Genomic DNA, 24,596 nt, shown 5'->3' on the forward strand with positions numbered 1-24,596 from the left:
GGGTCAGCTGTCCTAGTGGTGTCCCCTTGCCAGCTTCTTGTGCACCCCCAGCCTGTTTGCTGGCAGGGCAGCATGAAAAACAGAGAAGACCTTAGCACTCCGTAAGCACTCCTCAGCAACAGCTAAAACATCTCTGTATTATCAGCACTGTTCTCACTGTAAATGAAAAATATAGTGCCATACAGGCTGCCCTGAAGAAAATTAACTTCATTCTGGCAATACCCAGTACCATGTAAATCTGTGCTGTGGCTGTTGGTTTAGTTTATTGAATGGAACTGTCATCATTTGCAATAAGAGAGAAGAAATTCTGATTTCTTTCTTTGCTGTTTACAAGAAGAAATAAAACAATTTCTATGACTTAATATTTTTATAATTATCACCAAATTTCACTTGCCAGTCAAGATGCTTATGGTAGTAGTCCATATCTGCTACTGCATCATTCCAAGTAATTTTTCTTCCTCTTAAACTGCTATCCTTCAGCATCTAAAAGAGCACATTACTGGGAAAGAGCTTGTAAAATCATTGTGACTTCCCTTATTTTCTCACAAGAATTTTTCATTATGTTTTTCTGCCAGATTTCCTTCTTCTCTGTCAGTTCTCCTGGGTTTGTTATTATCTCTTTTATATTATGCACTGGAACTAAGACAGGGTCTGCAGTCTAGGTGGAACAGGAGCAGCTGTTTCATCCTGTGTCCTGTCCAGCCTCAAAATAAAATATTCTGAATCATATCCAATCTCAAAGAATTCTTCTTGCTGGGTCTTTTCCATAGTCCAACTGGATGATTAACAGTACTTTATCAGTATATGACCACCATAGCCAAATTCTTTTCATATACCTTATCTGCAGGCCGTTTCTTTACAGCTAATATTTTCATTTATCTTCAGTACATCCAGGAAATTTCCTTTTCAGGACAGACAGCTGCAATGGATAGATACTGATTTCTCTGCGTGGGGGAAAAAAAAATACTATATTTCATCCCCTCTAGATGTACAGAGAAGCTTACAAATTTCTGGTAGCCATCAGGAAAACGTGCTTTGGAAAAAAACATCCTTTCACCTCTGCAGAGCAGTGGCGATTGCTAATTCAGACATAATTTGCATGGCTTAAAATTTGGGATCTTCTTAGTTCCATTTCATTGCTGAGGACTTCCTTTTCTTTTTTTTTTTTTTTTTTTTTTCTTTTTCTCCCTTCTCTTTTCCAGTACCAAGAATAAGATGTATTACAGGGAGCAGGATGATGAAAAACACCACCAAATCTGAATAGACACAGTGTCTAAATATTTCACAAACTGCACAAAGGCTGCAATCATAGGTTTATAAAGTAGTTATGAACTCTAAAATTGAATTGTTAAACTTTTAGAAGGAAGAGGTCCTTCATGTAGTGCACTTGTCCATGAAATAATTTTCTCCTCTAAAGTATCTCAAAAATTATTCACATAGGTCAAGAGTTATAGTTGTATCAATTTTCCAGTCTCTCATTAAAATCAGATTACTCTATTTTGCCCACTTTACTTCAAAAAGCTGGATGAATCTCACAATACTATTTTCCCCATGAAGATAGCTTCTAACACTGCCTTGGGATCATATTTCAAGTATCAAACATTTAAAAAATCAGTCATTTAAAGTAATGGGGGAAAGAATGGTTATCTTATTTACTCATAATGGCATTTTTAGAGACAAGTGTATAAAATTGCTTGTCTACTAGTTACAGAATGTTTTCAGTGCTAAAGCAGTTTTACATTAAGCATCAACCCAGGCCACTAATGGAAGAGTCTTCAAATTTAATTACTTGGGTTTGGCGCCTTTTTTTTTTGGGGGGGGGGGGGTTGGGGGGGGTTGGTTGGTTGGGTTGGGTTTTTTTTGGTTTTTTGTTTGTTTGTTTGTTGTTTGTTTGTTTTTTTTTTTTTTATTTTAATAAAGCCCTAAGACATGGAGGTGAAGTTAAATTCTGTAGATAATCACAGAATTTTTTTTTCTAGTAAGATAGGTAAAATACAGGAAGTTATCAAACCTTTTCATCTGTTATGTTGAAAAAAGCAGAGGTACAAGCTTTCCTCTCCTTGAATTTTGTCAAGATTAATTAAAGACTTTATTCAGGAAGTTTAAATACTGGGAACTGTGTTTTTCCCCCAGTGTATTAGGTGCCACCTCAATATGGCCACAGAACTGTTAATAATAGTATGTCTTGGATATATTCTAATAATATTGTAAAGATATCTAAAGTGAACACCAAGAACGCCATTGACTGTATTGTCTGACCTACGATCAAGATTTGGTGCTCACTGTGGTGTAGTTGCACTTTGATGTATTTTAATTAAGTTTTCTCATACCACTCTTTGTGGTGATTTAGCTTGTTAGTCTGCTCCATGAATGGAAATGTGCAAGGCTGAGTCAAAAGGAAAAGTGAGGTTGCTTATTTAGAACCAGATTTCTTGAAGATGGGAATATATTCACGTTTTCTATCCACTCCCTTTTACTTGTGAGGAAAAAATGAGGCATTCAGAACCTCACCATTTATTTCCAGCTTTTTCCCTAAAATATCTGGGAATGGTAACCTGAAAGATAGGCATGAATATTTCATGGAACCTTGCTGGAACTTCTTGTGAGCATGAATAAGAAAATGTTACAAGTTACACTCTCCCTCATCTCTAAAGGACAAGAAAAACATAATTAGATGTAATTTTCTGTTATCAAGTCAAATATGTATGAGGATTTGTATCTAATTATTTTGAAAAAGTCTTTTTGACATTAAAAGTCTCCAAATTATTTTAGATTTTTGATTTAGTATATTTGCTTGTTATACATCACTGACTTGTCTTGATCAGTAAAGTGAAGGGAAATTGCTTAATGCCTCTGTTTTCCTGTGAATAAATTATCTTCTTTAATCGTCATGTAATGAACCATCTTGATAAAAAGAAGTCATGACTTTTAAAACAACTCACTATATTAATTTCAAAGTGATATTTTTGTATTTGAAGGTTGTAATTAAATTTCCACTTTTGCATTGCACTTCGCCATGAAGACACAGGTTTAATCACTTGAACTTCTCCTGCTGTCCCTGCAGAAAATATCCCATGGACACAATCTTAGTGGGAAACCAATCCCAAAAGTTTTACCAGCATTATTAGAGAAGGTGAATCAGTGCTTGTGATTCCTAATATAGACCAATACGCAGTCTGAAATGTTGCAGATACTTTTATAGATGGTTGCCTGGGCCTCCAAGTTATGTGCAGCATATGTCAAACAGCCTGTCTGTGTCTGCTAGGATAGCTACCATCTCTTGAAATAACATATGCCAAGCCATCAAACTTTCTCTTCCATTAGCATACGCACCAGAGGTTTAGTCAATATATTGGTTTCAGCTAGGGAATATGAATTTTCTAAGTTCTGAGCTATATCAACAGACTTTCATAGTCCATATGGGGCTGTAGACAAGTCCCTGCCACTTTTTCAGCCTGTAAATTTGTTCAGCAGGTTGAACTGACATGTTGTTAGAAATGCAGAAGCCAGTGTGGCTTATTCAGCAGTAGGCTTTCATCAGTTTGGATGCACTATTTTAACACCACTGAAAATTCATAAATGGTATGTCATGGAAAAAAGGTGGCCTCTGATTCTTGTTGTATATGCATGTTTGAGAAACAGCAGTTTCCAATGATGATTTATTTTAATTTGCCATATGTGTGAAATGTTTAATTAGCATATTCATCACCCAGCCCAGAAGCAGCACTACGATTCCTTTCACAGGCAGTTCATAAATTGTGCAATTCCAGTAGAGTCAGCTCTGTCTCCCAGAGACAGTGCTGCACCCGCCCCACAGCCGCCCTCCCGCAGCAAGCAGAGTGAGTGTGGCAGAGGAGTCAGTGATCTTGAATCTGGACTTTTAAAAGTGATGGGTTTGGCATTCTCTAAAAACCGATGGACATGATCATGGACAACTCTTATGAGCTTTAGTAGTAGCCTGGCCTGGGCAATCAAGAGCAGATGTCAGGCCCAGCTCTGGGATGATGTTATTCACCCGGATCCTGCATAGCCTAGATAATAACGGGGTCTCTGCTGTAAGCGAACCATCGGAGGCCATGTCACAGTTGTTACCTTTTTGTTCACTTTGGGAACTGAATGATGGAGCAGTATCCTGAAACTACTTTCTTGCTGTTGACATGTATTAAAAGAGTGTCACCTAGCAAATGGATTTGAAATTGCTGGAAACTTGCTCACTGGGCAGAATTCATCAAGGGGCTATCCCATCAGGCAGAGAACTGGGCAAAGATCTCCCTCAAAGTTATTGCAGCAATTTAATGTCAGGTGTGCGCTTATGTAAAATCATTTTGTGATGTTTTTAAATGACATTGGCATTAATGAGCAACAATCAAAAAGTAGTCGCTGCTCTAACAAAGAAGGTATGTGTTAATTTCAGTGGTGTCCAAGTGAATGACAAGATATTGAGTACTTCTTTTTCCCCTGGACTCTTACCTCTTTTTTTATTTCCACATAAATCTCAAATGAAGCACCATGCTATATTGGATAGACTTGCACAATGCATTTCAGTTTAGGTCAAGGGCATTGATTTTGAAAGATCAGATTACAGAAGGTTAGTTCATGTAACTCCAGAAAATTGTAGAGCAGAAGGAATTGGTGATTTAACAGCTAAATATATTATGTTTCTGTTACCTGGCTATGGAAAATGATACCTGTATTCTATCTATAAAGAACAAATACCTTTTGAATGCATTAAAAAACCCTTTTCAAATGTTTATATAATATGTAGAAATGGGCTATCTTTGGTTTTATGTGTTGTGTATACTAACTAGTATTAGTATAAAATACTGACAATGAAAAGAATCATTTAATGCTTTCTTCTTTTCTGCAGAATGTGGATTTGCATTGTACCACCAGTCATTCATTTTCCTTTTTTGTCCTTAATTTTAAAAGGCAAATTAGCCTATTTGTATGTGTGCGTATGGTAAATCACAATTCAAATTTCAGTATAGAAGGCAGACTACAAATAAATACTGAGAAACCAAATGTTGTTACAGCTACAGAACCTGAGTAGTAACTCCTGTTATTACTTGTCCTTTTAATTAGTCTGTAGCACCTTTCCTAGCAAGGTTCTTCTGGGTTTGAATTTTCAATTCCTGGTGGTGGAACTTGACTGATAATGGTTGTTATTACAAACCTAGTCAGATTAAATACATGACAAAGCTTAAGAGAAGCTCCTGAAAGACCCTCTGCTTTTCCTCGAGTCTAGAAAATGGTAAGGGGAAGTGGTGCAGATGACCTGGGAGGCACCAGTAAGTGCTCAGGTTCGCTCAGTCCTTGTTACAGCTGCTGGGGCCCTGTAGGGCTGGTGGCCACCTGTGGGCCACGGCCATCAGAGGGCTCACCTTGAGGGGTCTTCAAGGCAGGGCCTGGCAGCCTGGGCCCATCCCATTGCCCAGCCAGGAGCAGGGCAGCCAGGAGCACCAGGGCAGCCCCCACCCTGGACAGCTGGCACCTCCCTGGGGATGGGAAACAGCCTGTGGATGGGTCCAGCTCAGTGGTGCCCATGGCCGGGCAGTGACGGGCTGTGGGGAGCTGGAGACCAGCCCTGCTGTGGTGTTGCTGGGGCATGGAGTGATGGCCCCAGTGAGGCTGACATGGGGTCCTGGGCTGTGGGCAGGTGAGGGGTGTCCTGGAGGTGATGGGGAAGTGGGCAGGGGCAGGCAGGGCTGGGGGTGCCCTCAGGGCCTGGGGCTGTTAGGTGCCCCCCTAGAGCGTACCTTCTATGCTGGTTACAGCCTGAAACCAATTTGTGTGCTCCCAGACCAGCCCATGGTGGAAACCAGAGCCCAGTGAATGGGGAAGATTGAGAGATCCACTTCAAAAGCGCATCCATGCTGCAGGTTACACCAGCAGTGTCAGTGCGCCCACAGTGATCTTCATGTTCTTGGACTCTGCAGGGCCTTATAACATGTTTTCCCTGTTACAGAATTTTTTACAATACTTGGCACTGCTATGAAATAAGTATTTGACACACGTAAATAACACAATACAAAATATTGGCAAAATACTGCAGATGGCTTAGTTTTTAAAAAAATAAAATCTAAAGAAACAAATATTAAAATGGTTATTTTTCATAAAGATAGACACAAATATACCTTCTTCATTAACACCCCTTGATAATTATTTTTTCTTTATGTGGTGAGTAGGGAAGCAGAAAGTGAACTTAGTATGGAAACAGGAAGAAAATAGGACTTTAATGAGTTAAATCTACAGGTTAATCAACTCCCCCTCCCCCCCAATATCCCAATTTTGCAATTCATTGCTTTTCAGTGCTCATTCTTTATGAGTCCTTACAGTTATATCATTAATATTGAAATGCATAATAAAAAGCAATTAAATGCAAATGTTTCAAATAATTGCAAGAAATCAGACAAGATTTAATTCAATTCATTTGCTATGTATAAACAATATTTGAAAAGAAAAATGGGAGATGATAGTGAATTTATGAACACTTTTTTATTTTTACTGATTGTCCATAAAGTTTTGCACATAAAATTTCAGGCAGCTATATAGACATGTTTTTTATGTTGAGTTGAAACAGAGGAGCAAAATGGCCCCTTTCTTAGACTGAAAATTACATAGATTTCAACAAGTTTATTGCAGAGCAAAGAATAGCAGATTTGTGCCAATAAAATGATGTGTCAGATCAGATAGTGACAAGGCTGGCACACAATCTTGTCTGCTGTCACACTAATGATAACTGGGACTGTGGACAGCAAATCAAGTTGGAGAGTCAGTGGATAGTCTGTTATATTGGTTAGGACAAGGTAATCAAGCTATAAAATAGGTGGGAGAAAAGTGGAGAAAGAAAACAAAAACAAACCAACCAGTTAATTTTGGCATCTCAGATAATTTGGGATTTGTTTGGTGGTTTTTCTTGTTTGGTTTATTTTTATTTCTATCACTTGATAAATGAAAACAATGTAAGTCATGGAACTCTAGGTGTGGTTTATCTCTTCTTTTACACTTTTCAGTGTTGTTGGTTTTTGGGGTATTTTTTGAGGTTTTTTTTTCTTCTTATAATTACCTACATGTAGTGCTTCACCCATTACTTATTTGATCAGTGCCTGCTGAAATGAAGCTGCTGTATGTTCAGAAGGGTTTCTTGGAGTTGCCTTATTTCAGCACATTACACCTTTCCAGATTAGAAAAGAAAATTGATAGAGAATATGCTATTGCTAGTTTGGTAGGGTGTCATTTCTAATGGTAGGTACCTCCCCGCACCTTTAGGAACTGTCACTGCTACTGTGCTTTTGGTTTTAATTTGTTAGTATAAATGTTTCACTAGATAAGTACTAGTTTGCTACTAGTAATAGTAGTTTTCAATGAATTTTTTTAATCTTCCTAAATTCAGTATCATTATTGCATTTTATGATACACTTTTAATGCCATGTACTGTATAAACAAAATGATTTAACCAGTGCACTTTCAATCTGCTGGTAGTTTAAACCAGACAAAAAGACAGAGCTGCTTAAATAAGATTTTTGACGCCTGTCTTTCCTAATAGGAATTTGTGTTAGGTTTGTAATCATTTTTTGAAACCTTCAGGATGAAGGGACCTATCGCAGTTTATTTTGCTAGCATTACTCTTTTCCATCCCTCTTTGCTTTTGTTTTCTCTGGTGACCCTCTTTCTCCTTAGCTGCTACTCTCCGTAAGTTTTCCCAGAAACCAATCCTGAGCAGAAACTAATCTACTTGTGTTTTATGGCTTCCCATGGAGCTTTAGGACTTTTCAATCTTATTGCTTATGCTGTGGTTAATCTACACTGCATGTGTTTTTATTTTTCAGGAAACCGAAGCAGCAGTGCAGGCTAAACAGCCGAATGTGGAAGAGGTTTTGTCTAAAGGGTGTCATTTATATAAGGAAAAACCAGCCACTCATCCAGTAAAGGTAATGAAGCAACCTTTAGCAATATCCATTACTGTGTAATGGGTTATGCTTCCCATGTTGTACACTTGTCCTTGATGTGCTCTGTTTAAAATCAGTGAATTAACTTGGCAAACGGCATTTGTTCTGTTCTGTGATAGCACAGCCAAAAGAAATTCAATGTTCCCAGCTAGAAAATTTTTGCATATGTGATGGGGATATTATTTTTGATATTAAAGTTGTTGTACCTCTTCAGGAGTAATCCGTATTGAAAGCAAATGTAATTTTTGGTGCCTAACTAATGGCATCATATAACATGTTTTTAAACTTCCTTATTTTGAATTTCTCTTTCAGAAATTTTGTCAATTAAAATAATGAACATGTTTTCTAGAAAAGGTAAGAGTCAAGTGATAAAGGGGGCTCCTTCCTTTATTTTTTTTTCCATTTTGAAGGAAAGAAGACCTAGTAATAATATAACTTTCCCACTCAGTTTCTCTGCCAAAATTCACATAGAATGAATGACTTTTTTTTTTTATTTTGAGCAGAGAATACATTATTAATAAGGCTAATGCCTCACAACACTTCTTTTTTAGAAAAGTGTGGCATTAAATACTTTTTCTGCAGCGTACAAATCCATTTGAAAGGGATATTCTACACTGTTTCCTAAAGACTGTGTAGATGTTCACTGAGACTAGAGTATCATTTTCCATGCTGTAGAATCTTGCAGCAGAAAATAACCAGCTAGCAGCCTCCCATGTGAGTTTCAGCTGCTTTTGGAGTGGGAGGCCAAACTAGTAAGGTAACTACCATATCAACCAGAGCTTAATCTATTTTCTTGTTTCGTAACTGCTAATAAAGTAACTGTGAACATGATGATGAAGAGTTCCCAGAAACTGCAATAATGGCTTGTTGATTACACTAAGTGTCTATTGTAATTGCTTCTGACTGGGCAGACAGTAAACTTTGTCTTTGTATTTAGCGCTTTTCCAAACCTACAGCACACAATAACCTCATTTTACAGTAAAAGGTTTCCTCAAAAAGTTAGAATGTCTGTGGGTGACCTCTACAGTGAATTTTTTGGTTTTCCATCTCTATTTAGTCACTATATTAGGAGCATTATTTTCCTACTTTTACCAACTTTCCTTTAAATTACTTATAAATCCCACCAGCAGATTTCCATTCACAGGCGCACATGAATGCATTTATCTCCACTTTAGAAATGAATACATATTTAAGAATGATGAGTTCCATTTCTTCTTTTCTGAATAGAAATCCTTAAGAGTTATTTTCTCCTTCTATATCCCCCTTTTTTTTTTTTTTAATGATCAGTTCTCCCAAACAGTAATAAAACACTAAAAGAGGTAGACTTAAGGTGACTTAAAAGTAGCGTGACAATGAGAATGAGCAGAAAAAAAACCTCTTAACTCTGTGTTATGTGTTTTCCTTGGCTAATGCAGCACTATTGTTGGGAACTGAAAAATGTCATCTGCAAACTGAATGGATGATGGAACGAAAATCACTCTGTGTTTACTCATTTTGTATTATTTCAGCTTCAGTCTTAGGGGATTTTACTCCACATTTTAACAAACAAAGCACCTGAAGCAACAGAAAGCTAGAAGTTTTGGCTTTCTAGATTTCTGTAATTGTATATAAATCATTGCAGAGTGAATGTTGGCATTTTCAAGAAGAACAACTAGTACTTGTTTTATGTAGCACTGACAGAAGTATAAATGGTGTGAAATGATTCTGTTTAGGCCAAACTTCTGACATAGAATTATATTCTGTGTCTATTTCTTTTAAGTGTTCACATCAAAGACACTGAAAACTGCCAATTTCTACCAGATTTACTGGAACAAGATAACTCTTTAAATAAAGATTATGATGTTCCTTGAGTCGTAGTTTTGACAATGACATTATAAAATGTGTCTGTAAGGAAATTAGTAACTACTTGTGAAGTAGTGAGTATTCAATTTCTAGTCCATCTTTAATCACATTTTACTGTTTTCATTACATTCTATAGTTTGGTTAATTGAACGACCTGTGAAGTTAATTTCTGGTTCACTTGTCTGTCTTGTACAATCAGTCATAAACCAGTGAATATATACTGTCAGGACTGTTCGGTTGCTTTCTTGATGATGTAGGTTTCCACCCATTTATACTAAGCTGCTCTTCTGTCATCGTTCTTGATAACTAACTTTCAGCAGCACTGTCTGCTATTTATATGTTCCAATATAAACTTTTCAGAAAATGTCAAATTAATTTTCTACACAAAAGCTATTTTCTGGAAGCAGAAATAATTTGTACTCAGATTGAAGTGTTTTTGAAAAGATAGTAGCAATGCTGCAAAGTTAAGCATTCTAAGTTTTAGCAAGTTCTTGAATTAAAGCTGCTGTGGCGGTCTTAGTTTACGCTGAACCCTGACTAATTCAGTACACGATATGGATACCACTTACAGTGTGTGCAGCAATTAAATACTTATAGTCATGCTCCTTGTTGAGTTTGTGGCACAGAAAAAGAGATAAAATTCATGGCTTATTTAAAAACATTAATTACTTGCATAACATCGCTTGACAGCTTTGTAGATTATTTAGTTCTCTGAGGCACCTTTGTCTTAGCTTCCTTTTTTTTTCTCTCTGATTTCCTTAATTCACCACAAATCATCTCATTCTTTTCAATAAATGAATTAGAGGTCCTATAGATTCATTCACACTGCAAGCCTCTCCTGTACTGGGAAATGTGTCAGAGATTTAAAGATATTAGTGTAGTTATGTGCATTGTATCTAAATCAATACTTGATGTTATGCTAGCGTTTCCTAATGTTTAGCTGTTTATCTTTGCAACCTTTATAATATACTGTCATTACAGTGTTTTGAATGTGAATTATATCCCATGGTATTATATTGACACATACTTAATCTTATCTCATAGTTATGCCACTGAAATAAGTATATTTTCACACCTTCACTGAGCACACTAACATGGAATTTTGCAATGCAGGGCTCTAAAAAATATATTTGTTGGCAAGTGAAAACCTAGTTTATGCTGATTCTAGAGTCAAGAATGGGATGTGTGATCCTTTAAGCACTAGCAGTTTAATAATCAGACCTATTTACTTTCATAAAATGGATTTCATGCTTTTGAAATATGTTTCTGTAAAGCTTTTGCAGGTGGGGAGGGAGAGATTACTGTTGGTGACAGTGGCAATAGAAAGAACCTAAGCCACAATCTCATCATTAACAGCACTTAAACAGAACAGTTTATTCAGGAAAGGATTTCTCTGGCAGCGGAAGAGCTGTAGGTCCCTTGCCACAGCACTCAATTTGTCCTTTCTCGTATTGGGTGGGAGAGTAAGTAGTGAGGAACTAATTTTCATTGTCTTCAGTCTTGCATTTAAAAGACTACATCATTTCTCTCTATCTACTTTTAGTGCTGTCAATGAGATTAGTTCATGTAGGAATGTTAACCTCACTTAAATTGCACCAGTGCTGACATTTAAAGGAAATCAATAAAAGTGTTCCTCAATGCAACATATTTTGATGTTCATACTTGTCACCAAAGCTCTAGAGTTGCAATTACAGCAACATTGTTGTGCTCAAAGAAATTAATATTTCAATGCACACATGCTAATTTATGACAGATCCAAGGTTGGATCAAACTATAATTCTGATAGAAGAGTTAAGAACTAGCTACTCTTATTAGTGGAGTAGATGTTGCCTTAGACAACCCGCTTTAATGTCTGTAGTGGGCATGTTTTATATTTAGTCATTGCTGGAAGAAATCCTTGGCTCATGTCCACATGAATGATTAAGTAGCTATTCATAGTGAGGACCAGTATTGTATTTGTAATGTCCATATCTCCTTCCTGAGTTACTGTGAATGTATTGTAAAATGAAGCCAGACTTTGACAGTGTAATCTCTCCAGCTCTTGTTTTTAAGGGCTCTCTGCACTCTCCTCTGCTTCTGAATATTAATTCGATATTGGGGCAGTACTTTGCATTTTAAGATTTGGAAGTAAGTGCTTGGGCTACAACAGCAGCAGAAAAAGGAAATTTAAAATCTGCCATAAAATGTGTCCAAAGTGTGTGTTTCTGTGTGATTGTAATCCACACAGTAATAAAATATATGTATGATTTTAAATTGTCACATGACAAGTTACATTTATCATTCATACCTGATTGCTTTTTCTGCCTAGTCCTTATAGTCTGTTATCAAAGGAGAATCTCTGATATTCCTGACTTTTTATTTTACTTCTAATGCAGTTTTCAAAAAGCTCTTATAGATAAAGTGTTAGTTTATTCCCAGATGCAGAATTGTATCCTTTCTCTACTGCCCTATCAAAAAGCATTTACACAAAAATCTGTCCAGAGTTTATACCAGGTAATATTCTGGCCTCCAGTGGTGGCATATAAAAGGCCTTAGCAGGTTTAGACCATTTATGGCAAAGCTTAAGGCAAATTCTATAAACGGTCCCCTGACATATCAGAATATAAAACTCTGCTGCCTCAGTGTCTGTGTGTGTACACACTTCAGTTTAATTAGTATTGTTCCCTATCCTTCTCCTATTGACCCCTGTCCTCTTAGACTCTAGGTAATTAAAGTACCTTTTTTAATAGGCATCCTGTTTCCATCACAGCTGGATTGTGATTTAGACTATATATCTAATTGTGAATTTGACACAAGAATACAAACGGCATTCCTGAGTGGCACTGGTACTTTGTGCTGCTTTTTGTAGCAGACACTTAGGGATCAACTTAAAAAAGAAATGGAATTTTCATTGTAAGAGTTTAGAGATGCCAACAGAGAATTAGCAATGCTTCATCCTTCTTTACAGTCCTTAGAGCAAGGAAAACAAGAGAGGTGGAAACATTTTCAAGTCTAAATGCCTCTGAGGACTGATGTCGTTCACACTCCAGACTTTTACTTAGATTTTGTTTAAAAGTAGCAGTTTATCCATTACTGGTCAGGACTGCATGCCCACACACTGAAGTTTATGACTCCTTGAAGACTCCTAAGAGTTTATTTTTACCTTCCCCACCCCACCCCTTAAATAGGTGGAAGTATGTGTTCTGCATTTCATGTTACAAATTGTAGATGTTTTACTGACCAGTTTGGGGTTTTTTTTAACACATAATTCGCCTCTCTATTTTAATTTAAAAAATCAGCATCTCAGGTTTGTGGTGATAAACCACCCTACCTCTTTATAATACGTTAAACAAGTCATCCTGTGTTCCCTAAAAATGCGTAAAGGCTTGTTGACCAGGTTGCAGGGCAAGCAGGTGCCCCCTGGGAGCAGGGAGTGGCAGGGGCTCCAGGCTGGGCTGCGGGACAGGGTCTCACCAGCCAGGACCCCTCCTACTGTCCCCAGCAGAGAAGCAGAGCAGGCAGGGGGGCTGCCCCTGGGAGGAGGTGGTAGGAGGGTGTGTGTGCCAGGATCAGGCCCGGTGAGGGGGACCAGAGTCAAACACAGCCCCAGGTGGCTGGGCAGGGCCAAGAGGATGGGAGGAGGCTGAGGCTGGTCTGGTAAGTCAATCCATGTTCAGGGTCATGCAGTTGTGCTGGCTCTAAGTTGTCCTTGAGCTTCAGCAGCTAAACTTTGAGGAGGAAAGATGCTTTCAGGATCCTGACACCATTAAGCTTTTATGCAGCCCAGCTGGGAAGGATTTCACTCATGCCTCTTTCCTATTTGTGAAAATTAATTGTTTCTACCTTTCTGTTTTCTTTTTAATTCAGGTGGTCCATCAGGTGGAGAAAACAAGAAATTATTTTATTTGACATTTATTTACATTAATTTATGTATTGTAAAACTAATACATTGTTATTTTCTATTCTAGAAAAAATTAGAAGACTTGAATGCTGACTGGAAGGCAATTAGCCACTTAATTCAACAACTAAAAGAAAAGCCAGCATTAGCAGCATTTGGCCTTTTCTCTTCAGGTCTCTGTAAGTGCTTTAGTATATACATATTTTTAAATTAGTTACAAATCACACAGTTAAAATGAAACTGATTGGTGATTATCTAAATTCATTCTGCATCCTTAAAAATTTCAGCTTTAGCTTGTAAACAGAAGGTGTGCTAGTATACCACGCAACTTAGTAATTTTGTTTCCTTCCAATTTTGTGTAATGTGTCCCAGAAGACAAATTATATTGTAGATTTCATGAAAAGATTACAGCATGCTTTTCAAATTATTACTGTTTCAAAATCTTGTTTCTTTATTCTGTGAAGAGATTAGATGAGATTTTGACTTTCTACATATATTTTATGGAGGAAATATTATAAAGGGAGAAGAAATATTTAAATTAAAATATGATAAAGTTACAGGTCAAGTGGATGTAAATTGGTCACAGAATGAAATTCTGAAATTACGTTTTATGATAGGGCAATGAACTGAGGCTGTTTCAAGACAAAGCTTGTGCATTCATAGAAAAGGTTGTTATCACAACATGGTAGGAGTTATTTTGCAGTTAAACATTAAGTTTGTGATATACATCTCTGGGTGTCTTGAGTTCATGAATCCACAACAAGAGACTTGATCTACATTTCATTTAAACTATTTGGATAATATATATATTGGATTCTTCTCATATCTCTTTGCACCTGCTGGTTCCCTACAAGGATTACAAACTCATTTTTATCTCCTTGATAAATGGATTTTATTTCCCACTGCTTTCCTTTGAAAGGTAGTGATTAAACATGGGTGGAAAGGAAATACACAATGGAAGCACTGGGTTAAATCTGAGTTTCTAAAGTCTCTAAGATTCTTTACTAATGTTGAACTATTTCCATTGCTTGGATGAAGAATGTTACTCACCTGTATAATCTGGAATGTGGGAGCAGAAAGAAGTTTTTCCTCCCTCCTGTCAGATTGCCTGTAACTCAGGCTATGATACATCTACAGTAGTCACCTGGATTTGATTACTTGTAGGATGTTGATCCCTCATGCTTTCAACGTTTTAGTGGGTAGCTACAAGAAAAGCTGAAATTGGAGAATTATCTGCCTTCTACTGGTAGTTCTAGGACAGCAAAGCAGAAAAAAAAAGGAGTAAATAATTGCACCGTATAGACATATTCCATAATATTCAATACCAGAAGACAGTCCAACTTCTGTCAGAATAGCAAATATCAATTCAAGCAAAGCAGATGACTTGCTTATGACATGTTGTATCTTACTAAATAGGGACTCTAAATTAGTTTTAGCCATTTAGAACTGCCGTAGATCCAGTGCAGTTGTTTCAATTTTCTAAAAAGGGCTAAAACCCACTAGTATTTTTTAAAACTTCTAGTACAGGATTTTGTTTTAAGACATGCTATAGAAATTCATGTAATGACATGGGGGAACTGAAGGAGATGTGTCATCATTTTTTTCTGTATTGGGTCACTAAACTTGCTGTGTCAGTTTTGCGTGTCAGCAGGTTATGTCAGATTCCAGGGGGAGGGAGTGTTGGTAACATTGTTGCTGTTACAAAGGAAATTGTAATGACAGAACAAGAGGAAGAACACACAGTAGTAGTGCAATACATTCCTATATTAATTAATCTTGCAAAATTACTGATTTACCTTAATTCCAGATGTAGGCTCTGACTATTAACATTTCTGAGAACCAGCAGATGGAATTATACATGCAGAAAGTGAAAGAGCTGGTGTTCTATAAAGGATTAAGCAGGAAGTAAGATTGATACCCTTTCTGTTACCAAGAGCACTTAAAATTTGAACCTGTGCTTGTGACACTAATTCGTAAGTTTTCTTTATTTGAGTCAGATTACTGCAATCACGTCATTATAGATATATCACCATGGAACTGTAGAGTTCAGAAGGGACCTGGGGAGACATGTATTCCTCTTGCTCAAAGCACAATTACCGCAGGCTTCTCAGGGTCATGTCCAGTCAGGTTTTGAATAACTCCAAGGGTAGAGACTCCATAACCTCTCTGGATAACCTGTTCTGGTGTTGAACTACTCTCACAGTGTTACTAAAGTATTTTTGTATTTAATTTAATTAAAAAAAAAAGGGGGATGGGGGAGGGCAGGAGAGAGATTGAATGCCATCTGTTATGTCATGCTATGCTATAAATTCTGTAGTTATTTTAATCTCTTATACTATACACATTTTTTATGAACTTGTTTTGTGCTGATGCACTGTGATGCATAAAGACTTAACTGTCTATGGGAGAACTAGCTTTAGCCAAGCCTCCTAAAATCTAAACAATCTCATTAAAGATAATTTTTAAAGAAAGATGCACAAAATTATTTTGGAAGGACTCTGTCAAACAATAGCAGTATCTCCTGTTAATAATTATTCCCTTCCTGATTCTGTAGAGACTTTTGTGGACATCAGAAATTAATAATGTTGACATCTGTGTTTGAGAACAGGGAATGAAGATGTAATTGGCTAATCTCTATTGCCCTGTCAGGTGTCATTTGGTCTAGTCTGGCTGCAAGAACTCAGCCAGAGGGTCTTACTAAATATACCATCTGGTGGCTGTTACAGAGGTAAAGGACCCTGTCTGTAATTATTTCTAGGTCTGTGTATTATAGTTTCTTTGGCAGAAGAAGTACTAAAAAAAAAATCCTCTATCCCACCAGTCCAGTGTGCCCTTGGGCATAATGAACAAGAACTACTTTTCCAGCTCAAAAAATGTACTTAGCTGAAGGGTACGTCTAAAACCTTTGCAAAGATTGACTTTCAAGGCAAGATGATTCGGGAAGAAAATCATACTTGCTGTCTGTACCTGACATGATACCATGAAATTGTGTGAATGTCTCTATCCAAATAACTTGATGCACTCCTTAGCCAGCAGTTTGAAAATATTTTAAGCAGAGAGAAATGCAGTTTTGGAATGTGCTTTTGTAGGAGGCACAGAATTTAATAGTATCGCTAGCATTCATATGACTACTTTTGTACTGAAGTCCTACCACTGGATTTACTTAATAAGCTAGGTAACGTTAAAGAGTGCTTTGTAAACCCATGTAAATATATTGTGGGGTGGGAGGCATTCCTGAGTTTCATCATTCAAGTAAGACCTTAGGGGAAAATTTGTCCACTTTCATTTAGAGCTATACTTGAAAATACAGTTTCTTAAAAAGGATATGTTTTTTAATGAAACTTTTAAAATAGCTGTGAATGAATACATCTGAAAATACTCTGTCAACTAATTTAAAATTTTGCATGTACAGCTAAAAAGACAGTGAACAGTACATTATATTGGTACTCTTGCAGTTTTATTTAACTTCTGTGAAGAATACTTTGTGTACAATCAACTTCATTTCCCCCCCCTGATTTTTTGCATGAGTTTTTTGTCTTTTTGTATGAAATACCTACTAAAGTGAAACAGAAAAGCGTATGACTGTGAAATGAAGAAAAACAAAGTGAACATTAGTGTCAGTTATAATGATGAAATTACTTCTGAAATTATGTAGAATTTGTCCCTTTAAAGCTTTACAAGTTATCAGTCTTATTTTGGAGTATTGTTTGTAGCAGGTCTAAAAAAAAGGTAAAGAAAAAAGAATATTTTTTTGTTGTTTTACAAATTGTAGCAGAGTTAGAGATGCATTTGTCAGAAAGGTTTTATATGCATTGTTAGATACTGTGTATTTAATACAATGAATTTGAAGAAAGCTAATACTGTATCACCAGAACTCTTAACACTAGCCATCAGCTTTAGGTATCTTTCTTTGAATGTATACAATCAAAGCTCTTCTGTGCTTCCAATATAATTTGCTTTGCGAGTAGGAGTGACAGACTGGTCTTCCATGTACAGGGGAAGAAGGCTTTTCAGGATTTACCATGAATAAGGGAGAACAGGTGAGGAGAGATTGTCAAGCTAAGTCCATTAGAAGCAAGTTGTAGCATGAGGATTGTGATCTGTGACTTCATCCAAAAATTTAACCAAAGGAAAACTCATCACTTATTAGCCCATATATTCAGCTAGAGCATAGAAAAAAGGTCCACAGCAGTCGCCTCCAGAGTTTATAATACCTTGAGGTTTTGGGTTTGAATTGAAAGAGTGATACTTGTCACTAGTTTCCCCAGATTCACAAATTTCATTTGCTTGTACTTTGATATTTTAGTTGGAGTGCATCCTAAGGTATGTCTCCTGTTTGGGGAAGTTTAGTTTGCCTTTTATTTCTCCATGAAACAAGCCCCCACCTGGACTAGACATGCTGCTTTGTTCTAGACTTATATGATCTTATAAAATACTTATTGAAAAAATATCACTGCTGTTACTCTCTGAGTGTATGTTCCATAGTGGCTTAATACAGCTGAAATTCATATGCATTGCTTGGAATGTAATGTAACATAAGAAACATGTACTGGTGCTACTAAAAAATACACAAATCTTGAGACTGTAGGTTTTTGTGGAAAATTAGCAGCAAATCAAACTATGTATATGAAAATACATACCTTGATGAAATAACACAATATTTAAAATTAAAAGCCAGTGACCTTAGAAGCTGAAAGTGCTTCTGTAGTGCAACTGTCTGTATTTTATGCATCTGGAATTTTCTTTTATTTTCAAATTGAATGCATTGTTGAATGATCTATTATTCTGTATTGGTTAGTTCTAAGAAAGAGACATGTACAGATTAGGCACAGCAGTATTCTGCATTATGAAGACTGTCCTGTTAAGTCTCTGGTTTAATATATTCAGTGGGAATGAAGGATTCTTTGTTTATGAAACCATAATTTTAAAATATATTAATTCCATGGATTTCAGAGCTGGGTCGTGTGAAGTCCCACTGCCTCTTTGAAAATAGACAATTTGTTTTTAAGAGATATTCAAGAGACAATGACAAAAATGTAAGAAACAAAATTACAACAACTAGCTTTGAGGAAAAATGCACAATAGATACTATTTTATTTTTTGTAGTATTTCATAGCTAATTGCTCTGAAGCAGTCATTGTTTATGTATTATGCACAGTGCCTGAGTGAACACGTGCTATAGTTCAGAACTGCTTCTCAGAATTTCCAAATGCTAGGCTTGAAAATTTTTGTACGTTTCATTATATGCACCTGAAAAGATAACAATATGTGTAATTAGAGGGTAAATTAAAAACAAATGTATAAATCAGATGTTAGAGTGTATGTATTGTTTATATCAGATGGCATAATATAACTGAGACCAAGAATACTCAAATTAATTCCTCGGGGAAGACTGAACAATCTAGGGACGTGTGTGTCTACAATGTTTTCAATACTAATGCAGACATGTTGATGTTTAAAAATATGTTGCACATAACATTCACCATTTAGAAGAACTCTGCTATCAGCTATTAAAATGCTTGTGTGGGGGACATAGTAGATACTTAATTTTGTAGAACCATTCTTCACAGAGTTGAATAGCTAAAAATCCACAGCATACATCTGATGTGACAAGTAGTCCTACACTGATTTAGAAGGCAACACTACTGCCAGTAATCCATTTCAGTTAACATTAGTTAACACCAGTAAAGATGACCACTAGCATGAGATTTGTAATAGAGAGAAATACTATTTCCAATAATGGCCATGTCTAAAATTGTATAGTTTCTGATACTTATGCATGTAGAATCTAAAGGAAATGTCTATTTTTAATATTAGTTGTAATCCAGTTTAACTCTATGAAAAGCTTTACTAAAACAAAATGCAAGAGAGAAAATGAACAGGGAACAATGCAGTAGGGAAATATAAAGAATACCTTGAGTTCTTAATTCAGTGGAGAGTAGTAAAAGTATGCTCTTCTCTGAGTCAGCCAGCCTGACAAAGGTTGCTTACTCTCATATAAAATGCAATAGTAAAGGAACAGGTGTTGTCTTTACCTTTTATTATGGTTGCTTTTGGATGAATGAACGAATAGTGTTTTACAAAAATAATTTTGATTTTCTTGGTTTTGAGTCATTTTACAGGCTTTTGTAGTAAAGAAGTTCACAGATGCCAGCCTGAGTTGGCTGAGCGTACATTGCTTTTGTACATGGTTTCTTCATTGTGTTCAGGAAATAAGTTGCCCGATTATTCCATATGATTTTCATTAAGAAGCTTTTTCACATCTAACACATGTGCTGCATCTAACAAATACCAATACGGCACAAAACTGAATCTGTTACCATTTGATTGGAGATTTTTCAAGGTCAGGACCCAGTTTCACAGACAGTTCTACTTTTCAATACAGCTGACACCAGACACAAGCTGAAGACAAACTTGTCTAATAAAGCTTTCAGATTCAATTTTCCTTCTGCATATAGCTTCAGGAATCTCTGGAGGTCATTCACAGCATGTGCTGCAACACCAACAGGGAGAAGTAATGAAAAGAGTCTAGATAAAAAGCTGACACTATGCCTTCAGAGCTGTGTGAATAAAAACATAATAAGCAAGTTTATAAATTCAAATCTCTATGATTCTCAGAACTTCTATCTTGATCTTTATAGTATATCTTGATGTGATGATCTGTTTCTGGATTATCTGACAGGTGAAAAATACATGTAAAATATACCTAAGCCACAAAAGCCTAATTTAAATCAAAAGAAAGAAGGTTATACCTTTACATTTAACATCCTATTTCAGGGGTCTTGGAGTAGGTTACTCTTTAAAAGCATCTGTAATAAACAGGTGTGACAGTGCAGTTTACAAAGGGAATGCGGACTTTGATTTTTCAAGGCTCAGTTGATTAAATACAACTCACCGTGGGTTACTACTCAGAATTTTTATTGTACTCATACCTATGATGAAATGTAAATCAGAAAGTGAAAACAGGAGTTAGCTGCTTTGCTGTTATTAAAGACAATATGGAATCTAGGTCTACTTGTTTCTATTCTATAACAAGTTGTTGGAAGTGCAGCTGCCAAGATTTATGATGCAAATAAGATTAATGCTATCATCAGTCTTTCAAAGGACCACATTCACCTCTTCCATTTTTAAAATATGATCTGGTATTTTCTTCTGAGGAGCAGGCTTTGCAGCTTATTTTCTTTCATTTAATTTCTTGATCAATAGTAACAGCATGGTATACAGGATTCATTTTGATTAAGTCCCATGAAATGTAAATGATAGCATACTGTAGAATTCATCACCTATACCGTGTGAGAGCACAGAATTAAGTTATAGTTATGGTCGGTCTTTTTTACATAGCTCATATTATGTGGCTCAGAAAGGAATTAGATTAATGTTTCTTTTTCCTTAGAACTATATTCAACACACACTGCAGAATCCAATGTTAGCAATTTTTGAGAAATGAGGCAACAACACAATTGTATCATTTTAAAAACACAGATAGACAGAGTCAAGAATCTGAATTAGTTAATTCTGGAAGATACGGGGGAAAAAAAGGATTCTCCTTAGAGTTCCTAGTAAAAAAGTATCTATAATGAAATGGTAGTTTATGCTTTTTTTTTCAGTTTCTCTACCTCATTTTCTGGATTTATAACATTCTATTTTTCCATGCCTTAAACCAACTCCCTCTCTCCCTTCTTTTTGCTACAGTAACCTCAATTACTATAATGTCTAACTATCCAGATAGCATGGGCTTGCAAATAGCAGTAATCTCTCTTTTCTGTTTCCTTTTATATAGTAATTAGGTCTATTGGCAACTACATTGTGTGAAAATCTCTTTAATTTGCTAGAATAATAGAAAGTGATAGGTCATTCTGCACACAGTCCTCTTGACCTGCTGTTCTTCCTTGACTTGTCTTTTTAAAAGAGCAAAGCAAGCTGGCTTTTCTTCTGAAAGCAGTAGCGGTCACTGCCATCCTGGTCATATCCTATGGAGGAATGCAGTGGCTCTTTGACATCCTTCCTAGCATTTCTGTGATGACTGGAACTGCTACAGAGTTAGGTCTGCTCGACAGAGAAACAGCCAGCCAAATTGTGTGAGCACAGATCGTGAGCAGAGTGGGGGCCACAGGGAATGAGGAACAGAACTCACAATTACTTCTAATGTTTCAGCTCTAGTCAGAAGACATGAGACAGTGAAAGGCAGGCTCGTTCCTTAAACTCTAGAAGGTTAAAGTGAGGAAAAGATGGCAAATGAAAACCTTCTCTTCTACTCCAGGTAGAAAATTCTTTAGTCTTGTTTCTATGAAGCTGGTCACTGACATATCAGACTGCTGTCTCTAATTGTGTCACTGTGCAGTAGCAGCAGTGATGGAGATATGCAGGTAGAGATTTGCATTACTGGTCTTTCCTTCAACAATACATTGATGGTCAGATGACACTCGAGTTCCCAAAGGTAATTCTCCCTAAGGTGAAACTAAAATAGCTGGAAGAGGAATAGAGGTTAGTTTGACCTGAAAAGTAAGCATTATATGTATTTTCATGAGAAAGCTTGACAAGTCTTTCACATAGTAGTGTGAGGCAAGCTATTTTAACATTTCCAATGAAAGAACAGAAGGTGCTTACAGTGATTTCAGGAATTACTTTGTCAAAAACAAAATGGCAATGATGATGTTGCCTTCTCTAACTTTGAACAACTGTTTTTAATTCTGTAGAATTTTTCTCTCTAAGAATAAGGGTGGACATGAAGATTTATGTGTGAATACTGTAATGCTGTAAAATTAGTTAATAACTGAACTCGGATTATTTCAAAGTTTCTTCAAACTCGTTCTGATGTCTTTTTTTTTTAACTACATGGTACCTAAAATTCCAGTGGCTTCTTGGTATTCTGTATCTGTGTAAAATTTTGTACACTTTTTCTTCAGAGTTCCCCTTGGCTAGGATAGCAATTTCTACCTGTTAAATCATTTTGTGGTTTTCACAAAATTAGAAGAGGTGATTTTCATGAGACTGTAAAAGCTGAAGCTGCTGGCAATATATGTTTTCCCTTATATCAAAGAACTAGCTGCCAAAATTCAGTTACATGCCAATAGCAGTACACTGGAAATGTAAATTGTTGTCATGTAGATTGAAATCCAATTGAAAGCTGCATACTAACCCAAGAATTTGTTACTTTTACCAACAAAAGGAGTACTGAGAGGTGCTTGCATCATTTGTGACAGGTGTTGTCACAATGTTTTTTGTAAGGCAAGTATGTGACAGCATTTGATTGAACACCACCACTGCTGTAGTAAAAAACATTCATTTTGATGAAACCCTTTTCTAACAGCTGCACCAACTGCTTACACAAAAAGATTCCTATCTTTTGGATAAAAATAAATGCTATCTGTAAAGGTAAAAATAATGCTGCATTTAAAAAATAACAACAGGAAAAAAAAGGTAGTATTCAAAAAATAATGCCTAACTCCTTTAACTGAAACTCTTCAGACCGCCCAGAAATGATTGTGTGTATTTCTAGATATTAGATAACTTAATTAGGGATGCAGAAATCACTTACTGAAAAGACTGGGGAGGGGAAATCAATTTTTATTTAATTATTAAAATATGCATTGAAATAACAGCAAAAGTAATATTACTATGTCACTTCATAAAAATAAAATTGCTCATTGACGATGACTTAATATTATGAAAGAGACTCCTTGTGTTGGTTCTGTCTACTGCTTCAAGAGATCCAAAACATGTTGGAACATTTTGCTTAATATTTCCTTTAGTTCAAAATTTTTAGGGGCCAACCAGGTAATTTTATCCTTAAAAATGTGAACAAGTAAGTAGTCCTTATATAGCAAATAGCTCCAGTGACTGTACTTTTGCATATGCAGGTTATTACTGTTTTACACATAAATTAGTTTTAAATTGGTTGTTAGTATCATGGATCTGTTTGGGATTCGAGGTTTATCTGTAGTATAAAGTTTGTATTACTTCTGTTCCCCAAAAGACTGACTCCCTTGCTGTAATGCTGCCCTAAGGTTTCCTTTCAGAGTTCTCATGAAAAAGGTTGAAATGTTTATGTCTATAAAAAAAGGGAAATCTTTATTTAATGAAAGATTAAGAAAAAAGCCCATGTGTCATCCTGAAACAGGAAAACTTGTATGCATTGAATGCTCTTAAGTGTTTTCTTCATTGTCAAATATAAAACTTTTAATCAGAGAGATGAAAACATTTGTAGCAGGCCACTATGAATGACTGTATGTAACAATTTAGTCAGAAGTTTGTATTTATCTTATGAAGATAATAAGACTTTTTTCCAAAATGTCCATGTGATAATCCACATTATAAATATACAAATCATTTAATATACAGTATTACTTCACCTGGTTTTCTGCAAACCAGAATATGCAGTCTGACTCTCTGTAACCTCTCTGGCCAGGCACATGAAATCTTGCACATGAAAGAATACACCAAATGAGAAACTAAAACTAGCAGAAGAGTATTGGAGTCACATCCATAACAAGAAATAATAATTTTTAGATATTAACTATTCCTTCTAATTAAGCCAGTCAGAATTTGTTACTTCAAGAATTGTTTTTTGGGGTTTTTTTTTGCCTTTTCAAACATATGTCATGAAAGCCTAAGGGAAGACTCAAATCAGTAATGACAATAGAGGATACAAGGCCCAGGAAAGCCAGAAAAAAATGGTTTCTCTCAGCTGTGGGTTTTGTGGCACTTCATATCACAAATAAAAAACAAGACATTATTGTTTGGGGGGAAAAAACAAACTTTAACATTTCTGATTATTTTTTGCTTTTGTTACAATAAATAAGGGATATTAGCCTTAACATCCATTCAGTTTATATGATGCAAATATCTCAGCACTTGAATCAACGTCTACATGTGTAAAAAACCCTAATACTCTCATCAAAAATTGGGGGTTTTGCTGTACAGAATTA

The 24,596-nt window shown here is 36.1% G+C and overlaps 1 protein-coding gene across 13 annotated transcripts in view; it reads left to right on the top strand.

The window, feature by feature from the left end:
• Positions 1–24,596, top strand: part of DMD (dystrophin) — a 1,276,803-nt gene that overhangs the window by 905,062 nt on the left and 347,145 nt on the right. For all 13 annotated transcript variants that reach the window (XM_080377714.1, XM_080377711.1, XM_080377709.1 and 10 more), the window contains 2 exons: positions 7,830–7,931; positions 13,739–13,847. In XM_080377714.1, coding sequence (XP_080233840.1) covers positions 7,830–7,931; positions 13,739–13,847 — 211 coding nt within the window. The remainder of the gene's footprint in view (positions 1–7,829; positions 7,932–13,738; positions 13,848–24,596) is intronic.

This window comes from Falco punctatus, assembly GCF_963210335.1.
Source record: "Falco punctatus genome assembly, chromosome: 2".
Taxonomy (NCBI): Eukaryota; Metazoa; Chordata; class Aves; order Falconiformes; family Falconidae; genus Falco; species Falco punctatus.